The following is an 11,111-nucleotide window of genomic DNA, read 5'->3' on the forward strand; positions in this document are numbered from 1 at the left end:
TAGTATCTGTTGTAAATAAAACACTCCAGTCATATTCAACCATTCATAAGTGTTTATTTATTTATTTGTTCATCTGTCGTTGTTTTTTAAATTTGTCTGTGGATAGCTCAAGATGTGTTGATCAACCCAACACATTTAACTACATTTTGTGGATGTATATTTTTGTTGGATGCATCATGTTCTACTAATTATTTGATGCAGAAGTACTAATAAAACAATGACAAATTGATCCAAATGAATGCTTTTGAAGTTAAGTCTTTGTACAGTAAATGTTGTGTGATTCAGGAATTTGAGGAAGATGGTAGAATCTACATGTAATCTCGCAGAACCAAGAATTTTGTGTTCATCATATACTGTGAGACTAAACACAACCTCTGGACACCCAGAAGGTTTCAAGGCAACCTCGGTTACTCCACACACTTCACATATCCAGCAATTGGGAGGATACAAGCTTTTCTTCGGAAGCAAACAAACATGGTTAGTCTTGCAACTCCAATGAATAAAAAGCGTTTATATTCCTACTCATGATGGACACCTGTATAAGATTCCAATGAGGCTACAAGTGACATCAGTTACATGTACCTCTCACACTCGCAAAACCTCACACAATTCACATAATCCAGGCTGTTCTTCAGTGCCATCTGACCAAGGTTTAGTAATGTACCTCACAAGGATAACAAGAGTTTACAATCCATTTGTTTAACTCCAGGGTACTCATGATGGACACCAGTAAAGGAGTTCAACGCCTCATACACTTCAACTTCTTTCCTTAATGAGGTTTAACTGAGAGTACCTCTAGCACCTCACAAAATATCTTATAAAGACTTAGCAGAATTCCAGTTCCTGTTCATGTATATTATCTAGGCTACTTAAGTTTGGCACCTCCAGGAGTTCAATCAGAATCATTCAGCGGTCTCATGTTCCTATTGCACCAGACTGTCCCTGTGTGGCACTGAGAGAGGCTACCTCTAACACCTCACAAAACATCTTCTGAATACCCTCGCCACTTAGAGCAGATGTTTCATAATATCTGGAGAACAAAGACACCACAAAAGGAAAGTTTTTAGTTCTGCTGAATTATGATATAGAAAAGTTTGCGGTAACACCATGTAATAACAATCTCTAAATGAGTTGGGGTGGTTCTGAAAAGAACCGTTGGATTAACTCAACGTTTCGATCAGTATGCTCTGATCGTCTTCGCTGGAGAATGCTGGACTCTGATGCTGCATGCTGCTTAAGTACTGGGCGGCGGATTAGCTGTGATGCATGAAGGCGGGAAATAGAGGCGGGAAGGGAACTCGATGATGCGTGGTGAAACGTGTTGTGGAGCCTTGGGTGGTGTGTGGGGGGTGTGTGCTCACTGAACCGTGTCAGTAGGAACAAGCACAGGGGATAGTGAGGGTGTCGGGCCTAGGTGACTGAGGGTATAGATGACCCAAAGCAGTCTAATGGTTGGGGCCTAGGGGGTGACCGTGGATATAGAAGATCCATTGGTCGGGAGAAGGGGGAGCCAGATGTCGCTGATGTGGAAGCCGATGTCTTGGGGTACGGTGTCATGCTTGTGGATCTCTATGGCCTCTCTGATGCGTCTAGGGTGCCACGCCTGGATTGGAGCGATGATCAGAGCATACTGATCAAAACGTCGAGTTAATCCAACGGTTCTTTTCAGAACCACCCCAACTCATTTAGAGATTGTTATTACATGGTGTTACCGCAAACTTTTCTATATCTTACTTCCACCATGCAAAGTTTCAAATCCTACTCTGCTGAATTAATTCTTTTGGAGAAAATATTTTTAGCTTAGATTGCTAAATAAGCCTTTTTGAGTTAAGGCGGTCATGATAAGAGTGTACTGAGAAAACAAATAATGAAACTTACTTGAGTTTTCTTGAGGCTGCCCACTTTGCTGCTTCGTCAGGTGTAATTACCCTCTTGCCTTTTATGTCAATCTGGGGGAATAATGAGTGTATTTGAAAGCATTTGTACAAATGTTTATTTAGTGGTTTCGGCTTTTGTGTGAACGTGTATACTGACAAATCTTTCATCTGAAGTCACAAAAGATGAAAAGGAAATAATACTAAGAAGTTGCAGCTTCTTTAATTCATCATTTTCTTTTGGAAGAGTTAGATTCATCCACACCTAGTGTATCATGAATATACCATATAACCAACTTGTTAAGAATTCATCAAACTCAAGTTTTTTAAGTGGAAATAATAATTTGTAAGGTCAGGGATTAAATTGAAAAATTGTGGGGTCTTAAAATATTTTTCAGGTGGACCAGTGCTGGTATGAAGAGTTAGTTTTCATATTAAAATCAATTTTAAATAATTACCATTCCTGTTGCCAATACTAATTTGGCTCTTTTCAAACCCATAGCTTAGGCCCCGGCTTGGGCTCCCAATTAGGCTCCGTCAGCAATTTTCAAATAAGAACTTTTAGTATGGGATTGCAATAGAGGCAGGATGAAGCCTAAGCTGAAGCACAGTGTTGTGATGATTTTGTTTGAGAATAAATTGTTTTGGGGAGGGTTGGGGACTGCAAAAACAACCACCATAATTTCAGATGGTTCACCTTGTTTGCCACGACCACAGTGTGCATAGCGCCCACTCCGTATCTCACTGTTTCTTTTAACCAGAAGTCCAAGCTTTCAAATGAGTTGCGATTGGTCACATCAAAGACTAAGATGCATGCGTGAGTGCCGCCGTAGAGTTCATTACGTACTTCAGAATATTCCAACTGTCCGGAAAGATCCCATAGATGGACTCGCACTGTAGACAAAATATTAAAAATAAACATCTATGTTTCATTAGGGTATTATGAGTTGTCCACAAGAACTCAGAAAGTATACATCCTTTTAAATAAGTGAGTGTGTTTACATTGAACTACTTGGGTTATTAAACCATGGCTTCCATGGTTAAACTTATTGAATAAGCTGTTAATTTGCCTACCCCCAAAAAAATAAAATCAAAAAAAATAAATTGGAATCTCTTCTAATTCAACTGAATACACAAAAGCTGTATGGTCATAATTGCCTTCAAAGTTTGCTTACAGTCTTCTTTCTTGACTTTCTGTATTTTAAACCCATAGTCAACACCAACTGTAGGTTGATATGTTGCAGAAAACTGTAGAGAAAAAAAAAAAAAATTAAATTCAATATAATATTTCTATATAGTGCAAATCTAAAAATTATTTCGAGTGGCTTCTTAAAGTTTATCAGATTGAACAAAAAAATGGTAGGCTACGAAACTGTCAACACATTTAACTCACTAATAATGTACAATTTTATTTTCTGCAAAATAAGAGCTATTAAATGGCCTGACATTTCAACCATAGAAAGAGTCTAAGACGACAACACACTTAGACAGGTGTAGTGTAACAGAATCAGTCAAAAAGAGAGAGAAGCACAAAATGAATGAATCTTTCAAAGAATTTGTTACGACCAAAAGTCAGAATATCAAGGGCTTAATCACCTTATCTTCACAGAAATGCTTGATGATGCAGGTTTTACCTGCAGCTGATGTTCCTACGGCGATGACCTTGACCCAGATGAGAGATGAGACTGCATCTTGGACGCAGACAGGAAGATGCCCTGGTTCTCTATCCATTATGTCATCTTTAGAATAGAAACCAAAAGAAACAAACCAAATGATTGGAGTGACACTCACAATCACATGGGTTTTTAGTTTATTACCGGTAGTAGACCCAGTAACTGGGGCACTGTACTCCTTTTTTCGAAATGTTGACATTCTCCGTCATACTAGTTATTAGTACTAGAAAAAAGGAGTACAGCGCCGCAGTTACTGGGTCTATACCGGTAGGTGCTTTACTGGAGCCCCAAGATTTGGACATGCAAAGTGTAAAAAGTCGCTTTGCATTGGCTTCGGGTGAAATAAACATGCATAAGTTCTTGGAAAAGAAATATATATTTTTTTTCTTCGATATTTGAGTACCAAAGGGGTGACCTGTACATGTACACACGGTGTAGGCTATAATTACAATAACAGTTTCTTTTCAGATACATGTATGTTGTAAATGTAGGTCTACTAGTAAATTTTACTAATCTATGTCAGGTCCTGGCAGCGGCTTGTCCTGGCCAAGCGGTCAGCCACACCGGACTCAAGCTCTGGCTGGTGTTTATGATCAGCAGAGTGTGAGTTAATTTCAAGTCCTGGTCTAACCATATGGAGCTGTGCAAAGTTAGAGGTTTCTGCTGAAAAACTTTATGATATTGAATTGATAGTACTTATTATAAGTAGAATAGATCATGATGATGTTTGTTGGAACAAAAATTCTGAATTTAATTCAATAATCAATTATCATCAGTGAAAGTTCCCCTTTAAGATAATAACGAAAGTTGGGAAACTTTTACCTCTGTTAAAATGTCAATACAAAATCCATGTCCAGCTCCAACATATCTAGTAGTACTACTAGTAGATAAGTTCTCATCACCTTCCCATCTTCAGTTCAGTCCCCATCTGTTCTGTGTCGCTATGGACGCCCAAATGAACTGGTTAAACAGCGCCCTCTCCAATTATCTTGCAATTTATCAAGTACCTTGACGTGTCAAACGAAGTAACAGCACTGAACGGATCAGGGTGTCATTTTCAACTGAAATACAGGTGTTTTTTTCGATTGCTTGCAAGGTTCGGGAGATATAAACTAGCCAAGCAGAGAAGTACACGTCGTACTTAAGCATGGTAAGTATTTGCAAGTATTCACAAGTATTTGTAAATCACAATTGTGTAGTGCACTGTACACTGCCGTTTACTTTGAAGTCAGACAGACAGGTAGTTTTTAAAAGTAACTTTAGATTTTATTAACTAAAGTTTAATCAAATAATAATTGCCAATAGGCCGACCTTGTTTTTGTTATTTTTGTGTAGCAGACTTTTGCGGTCCTACTACTTGCCGTCAACTCGCCGACTTGCCGTCTACTCGCCGTCAACTCATTTTCGCGCCGTCAACTCATTCAATTTACATGAAAAATCTATAGAAAGGGGGGCACGGAAGTGTTAAGTCTGGGCTAAACTACATATCTCATGGTTTTCGGTACAAATTTCATTCACAAAAACGACTTTGTGTTGATAACAAAAAAGTACCAATCATTGACATCTTGGGCAAAGACTAATCATTGTAAAAAAGCAAGATGGCGGTCGAGAGTTTTTCGGGGAAAAGTTTCCGTATGGCGCCACCACTTTTTCATTCGATATGAAATAATATAGTATCTAATTTACCTCAATGAGATATCCCTTTTTGTAAAAATGAGTGAAAAAGTGGTGGCGCCATACGGAAACTTTTCCCAAATCGGCTTCCAGAATTTTTTTTCACGAAACTTTTCCCAATCGGCTTCCAGAATCACGAGAAAAAAACTCAATTTTTATTCCGAAATATGACCTAAAACTTGCGTGAATGCTCTTTGAGCTGATACTTTACAGTTCTATGCTTCTTTTGTGGATTTTAAATGTATATTGGAGGAGTTGACGGCGAGTTGACGGCGCTAGTGAGTTGACGGCGAGTTGACGGCAAGTAGTAGAACCCGACTTTTGCCAGCATTAAGCACTTCTAGCGCTTACGAGTCAACTCTGTCCCAAGTCAACTCTGTCCCAAGTCAACTCGGTCCAAAGTCAACTCGGTCCGTATGGTTGACGGGAAGTAGTTGTATGTTTTCTTTGAATTGGAAAACAATCATAACTATGTCCTTTGACCGTTTTTTTTGTGTACATGTAACGGGATAAGTGTGCACCGATGTTCAGGGTATAATATTCGATGCCTTCAAAAGCGACCCATTTGTTTCTGAAAATTTCTGTTGAAAATTACCGATTGTGTTGGCCCCCCAAAAATGTCTTAGATGTTTCTTTGCTTTCAACCAGAGCATTGTTTTCTGTATGGCTCTCAACAATTCATAAATTGACAAACATTAATAACTGAATCCTCTTTGATTTCTTTTCAAGTAACTTAAATTTAAAATTAAATGATATAAAAACAGTAAGAATTACATAATTAATAAAAAATAAAGAAAGGAAATAAAGAAAACTTTCAAGTTAACTTATAAGAATATTAAATAATATCCAAAATCTACAATTAAAAAGCTAAAACTATTAAGGAAATTAATGTTGTTCGAAAATAAATAACAAATATTATTATTGTTTAAATAAATTTGTCCCTCCCCCCCCCTTCCCTCCCGCCCGTGCAAGCTTCCCTGTCATGGGACCGAGTTGACCGGTACCCGAACCACCCCTTCTAGCCCCACTTGTGTGGCTAGTTGGCTATGGCTGTGAACCATCTATGATCAAGTAAACATGGGGAATTAGTAAAACTCAGCAAATTAAAAAGGAATTATTTGCAATTTAGTTTTTATATAGGAATTGAGGCATTGCATGGTGGAGTGTCAATATTTTTTGGTTTGTGGTAACACCACATGTGCCCACTTGCCAGGTATAGTTTGTTCTTTAGAGAACTGTCTTGAACTGTATTTCTTTATTCTACCTACCACGGAGTAGATTTATTGGATGTTTGAAAGACTCAGTTCTGAAAAGAACTCCTGTCCTGCTTTTTAACTACTACCTAGGCGGAATTTAATTTTTACTTAAAAATTAGTAAATAAATTTATAATAATAATTTGTTAAAAGAGAAAAAACTTTAAAAATAAAAAGGGTTTTATGAACAAAATACTATATTTATAATAATAATTATAAAATATTTCAACAGTTAAGCAAAGCACTAGCACTCCAGCCAGCCTAGAACCATTCCTTTATTGTCTCCACAAACCTAGTCATAGCGAGGTTTAGCTGCACGTTACGTAACAAAAAATATGAATGTTTAAAAATTGTGCTGTTTCTAGGTGACGTCACCACTTAGGGCTTATTTATTTTCATGCTCACGTATCACGTCGTGCGCACGTACGTACCTGAAGTGAAAAATGGGATTTTCAGGTATGCTAAAAACGCGAGATTTTAACAACAAATGACGTTCTCGTTCATGTTGCTCGTGTAACATGCAGCCTAAACCTCCCTAATAGTTGAGTGACGTGTACAAATCCATTCATATCTTTTTGCCCTACACGTGATGTTTACATGCCGACCGTTTTCGATTTGTAATCCGATATGTGACCAGCATTGCGTACCAATCATTTATTTTCAGCATACGGATATGCATGTTAGACCTACATTTTTTGCGTGCAACGCTGGTCCACACAAAAACGGTTGCTCACATTATGAAAATGTAACAGGAGTTAAACCAATTTTGTGTGTCTTGTAATGACACTTTTTTCTGGATCACATCTTTGGTGATGAAGTTGGCCACACAAATGGGGCAAGGCTATGAGGATAACAGTTTTTTTTGTTCAAAGACTACAGCCCAAAAATTCTCAAAGTGTATCAGAGATTTTATTTTGAGTAATCGTGGAATTGCCCAAATAATGATACTGAGCAGTAAAAAAGTCACTATACATTAATATTAAATGCTAGAACCAATTGATAACTTTTTCCTTTTTACTTTTGCATCTAGATGAGGTGATATTTGACACAAAGTGTGGCGTGAGTTTAATGTGAAGTGCACACACAGTAGAGAGGAGACGGTGATCCAAGATGGCAAAGAATCTATTTGTGGCGTATGTGCTCTGGTGGTTTTTGGGATGGCTGGGTGTGCATCACTTCTATCTGGGTCGAGACAGACACGCATTCGTCTGGTGGGCAACTGGTGGCGGTATATTCGGTCTGGGTTGGTTTCGTGACATGTGGCGTCTACCCACGTATGTTGATTCGGCAAATGAGGAGCCGTACTACATGGAACGTCTCACTGAAATGATCAGAATACGCAAATCACCACCGTTCAACCCGAGTCGTTTCATCGGCCAAGCATGCTTTGGAACTTTCCTGGGGTACCTGTCTATGCTCGCCATCTCCGAGGACTTTGCTGTGGCGTACCCGATAGTCCGAAGCCTCGTCGTACCATTCTGTGTTGCCATCGGTGTCCACATTGTTGGAAATATCGGCCGGGAAACTGGACATTTTAAGTGGGCGATAGTGGGAGCTGTCATACCCGCAGTGAAGCTAATCAGTAACCCTCACATTGTTGTATACATGGCTTTGCTTAGCGCCATTCTGTTCCAGAGAGATCGAAGCTTCAAAAGGAAGCCCAGTCAAAGAGGCTTCTGTAGTCGTCTCTTTGTGCTTTTTGTCGCTGGTAAGTATTTATGATGAAGGAAAAGCTTGGTTGCATATGGTGTCGCACCAGTTACCCCAGCTCACTTTCATACTGTTCCCACCTACATGTAGGTCTGTATTCCACAGTGTTCCAGCTGCATGTTTCAAAAATACCCACAGGTTTTTACACTTACCCCTACTCCAGAGAAGGGATGGCAATTCCCCGGAGTATGCCCATGTGCTAGGGGAATAGAGTAGTTTGAAAAGGGCTTAATAGATCTTTGAGGAGGGGGGGGGGGGGGCGGCTGAGAACTTGAGAAGGAAAACAAAAACTAAATGGTTACTCACTTTAAACTCCATACGAGTAGACCCTATCAATTCTCCCAATAAATATTTCTGCTAAAATACTGTTAAGAGACAGCAGAAGAATTAAAAACTGAAGACACAAAATGACCATTAATCATGTTCTCAAAATCAACAACAAAACAAACATTGTAATTCCCCCCCCCCCTCCTCTTTTAGTGTTAAAACAAGACAATTTTTGCTTTTTTAACCACCAACCTGCTAACATGTAAGACTTCATTCTTGTGGATATGGGACGCAGAAGCGCTATATTTTTTCTGCATTCCACTCGCGCTTTTGTAATAATAAATAATTAGTCTGTATTTTTTGTAAATTTTTCTGACAGGATCTATGATCATGAGTTTGTGGGGTTCTGCCCTCTACTTCAACGCGTCAGTCACGACTTCCGAGGGAGAGACCATTCGATTCAGGGATGCTGTCGACCACTTCTTCGGTTCTCCCATCTGGAAGGAATTTAAAGAGACCATTAAGGCGCTGTTCCATGAGGGATGGGAGAAGGGTTGGGAGAATATGTGGAGTCGATTTGTGCAGTCCTTAGATCCTGAAGGAGAACAGAATGCTTATCAGGCAAGTTTATACCTTTTTTTTTTGGTACAATCTTCCGGGTCAAAATCGCAAGTTATCCCTGCCCACTTGCATGTTTTTTTGTAGCAGTTTCTTGAGTAATCGATTTCCTTTGAAAATATCTTTGCTATGAAACCCTTGACTTGATTAAGGAGAGACGACAAGGATTCTCATAATTAGTTTTGGGATTGTTGTAATATGAACAAATTGAGTTGGCGCAAGGCTGAAAATCTGAAAACTTCAACAAATATGAGAAAAGTGATCTGGGATGTCCTCGTTTCCAAACAGTGGGAGAATGATAAGAAGTCCTCATGTAACTGGGTCAACAAACATTTATGTGTTTGTGTCTGTGTCTGTGTGTTTATCATTGGAAACAGGTTTTAGGGCTTTCCAAGGGTGTGACCCAAGCGGAAATCACCAAGCGTTACCGGACGCTCGTTCGAGAGATGCATCCGGACAAGATTCGCAATGGAAACAAAGAAGAGGCTGCTGCGGCTTTCATGAAGATTCAATCAGCCTATGAGACATTGTCTAAGATCAAGGAGAAGCGGGCTCGGAGACAGAATTACCGGAAACAAAAAGAGTATGAGTTTCATGATATGTAACTGAAATCCTAACCAAATCTACTCCTTGAGAAATCATCACATGGCCATGGTTTGGCAAGTTCAATGGTCGATTCACATGACAACTGACATCATCGTGCATGATAAGTCTTGGTTGTGGCATTTTGGGGGGGAAGATTGTTTGTGTTAATAATAATAAATAACATGTTATGCCAAAGTCCGCCTAAATAAAAGATACTCAAGGCGCTTCACAGAGATACTTTTTAAAAACTTAAGGTCCAAACGCTATTTATCTAAGTAAATAAGTCAAGTAACCTAAGAATTCTAAAACAAATTGTAGAATTGTACAAATCATTATAAAAAGTTTGCTCATCTGGAGGTTGCTATAGAAAAGCTTACCCTATAAACAATGTGCCATAGCAACTGTCTCTACAGTCTGGGGAATTCATATATTTAATCGGTAGCTTCTTTGTGACTAAGCATGTCATTTAACACGGACATTATTCTAATCTAAATCGCATATGGTTTATTGTGGACACCTTATTTGCATAAACCCAAGAACAGGTATCTTGCCAATTTAAGTTTTCAGAATGTGACTTTTAAGTATAAAAGTATAATTTAGATGCCACAGTTGATCTTGTCAAAGAAACGAGGCTGACTCTGTGAGTATTAAACAATTTATGCAAAATTTGTATCTTTTTTTCAACCAGTCTGGTGCCTTGAAAATTAAAACTATCAGTGCCATATGTGTATACAGGGAATCTGACAAAAGATGGCTGTTGAATTCAGAAAAGTTTACAGTATTATTTTTTACTGAATTGATCAGATTTCTTTCTCAAAGTCTTCAAATTTTCTTGAAAGAAGTAAACACAATCGTCAAACGGAGACCAAAATAGTTTTTCTGGTGATGCACAGAGTCTGGAAACCTCCTGAATTTATTTATTTCCACAAAACCTAAAAAAAATGGAGAAGTTAAAAAGATAAAAGTACATCAAATTTACAATAAAATATTGCAACATCTGGGAGGTTCTGTGTTCAGAATAAGAAGAAAACCCAGGCCCAACAAGCTAAATTTTTGAAATGTTCACAAGCAACAATTCTCAGCCTTATAAACTGCTTGGTTATGTTTACAGAAATTTATAATGGAGACGGTTATTAATTGGTTTGGAGATTTTTAGCATTAGTTAAATACTCGGTTTTAGTTTCACTTGGGTACTATACAATCGATATTACAGAATACTTGATCAATGCTACAATTCACCAAAATTGGTATTTTCATTGTTTTGTTGGTGTGTGAAATATTTTTATTTTAAATTTCAAGGAATATACACAGAATTATGCATCACTTTGATTGTACCAATTTCTAATACTTTTAGCAAATGAAGAGTTACATATACATTAGGTAAAATGTTATATTCTATCTTTGAATGAACACAATCAAGTAAAAACAAATTGTCTTTGGAAATTACAATCAAACG

General features: G+C 38.2%; 2 protein-coding genes across 3 annotated transcripts; one reads left to right on the plus strand and one right to left on the minus strand.

The window, feature by feature from the left end:
- Positions 1 to 46: 46 nt before the first annotated feature.
- On the minus strand, positions 47 to 4,497 carry LOC117291713 (dnaJ homolog subfamily C member 27-like). The gene is made up of 6 exons (XM_033773574.1): positions 4,370 to 4,497; positions 3,471 to 3,613; positions 3,050 to 3,122; positions 2,572 to 2,768; positions 1,879 to 1,949; positions 47 to 1,030 (listed from the first exon to the last, which is right to left on the minus strand). Exons 2-6 carry the CDS (start codon positions 3,603 to 3,605, stop codon positions 916 to 918), a joined length of 591 nt encoding a protein of 196 aa, XP_033629465.1. The 5' UTR covers positions 3,606 to 3,613; positions 4,370 to 4,497; the 3' UTR covers positions 47 to 915.
- A 142-nt stretch (positions 4,498 to 4,639) lies between these two features.
- Positions 4,640 to 11,101, plus strand: LOC117291507 (dnaJ homolog subfamily C member 22-like). Of its 2 annotated transcripts, none has more exons than XM_033773253.1 (4): positions 4,640 to 4,697; positions 7,506 to 8,183; positions 8,832 to 9,073; positions 9,448 to 11,101. In XM_033773253.1, the coding sequence occupies exons 2-4, from the start codon at positions 7,586 to 7,588 to the stop codon at positions 9,673 to 9,675; spliced, it is 1,068 nt and encodes a 355-aa protein (XP_033629144.1). In that variant the 5' UTR covers positions 4,640 to 4,697; positions 7,506 to 7,585; the 3' UTR covers positions 9,676 to 11,101. The 2 variants fall into 2 exon arrangements, with proteins under 2 accessions (XP_033629144.1, XP_033629145.1); XM_033773254.1 differs by lacking the exon at positions 4,640 to 4,697 and adding an exon at positions 4,734 to 4,787.
- Positions 11,102 to 11,111: the final 10 nt, after the last annotated feature.

Source organism: Asterias rubens, chromosome 6, assembly GCF_902459465.1.
Source record: "Asterias rubens chromosome 6, eAstRub1.3, whole genome shotgun sequence".
Lineage (NCBI taxonomy): Eukaryota > Metazoa > Echinodermata > Asteroidea > Forcipulatida > Asteriidae > Asterias > Asterias rubens.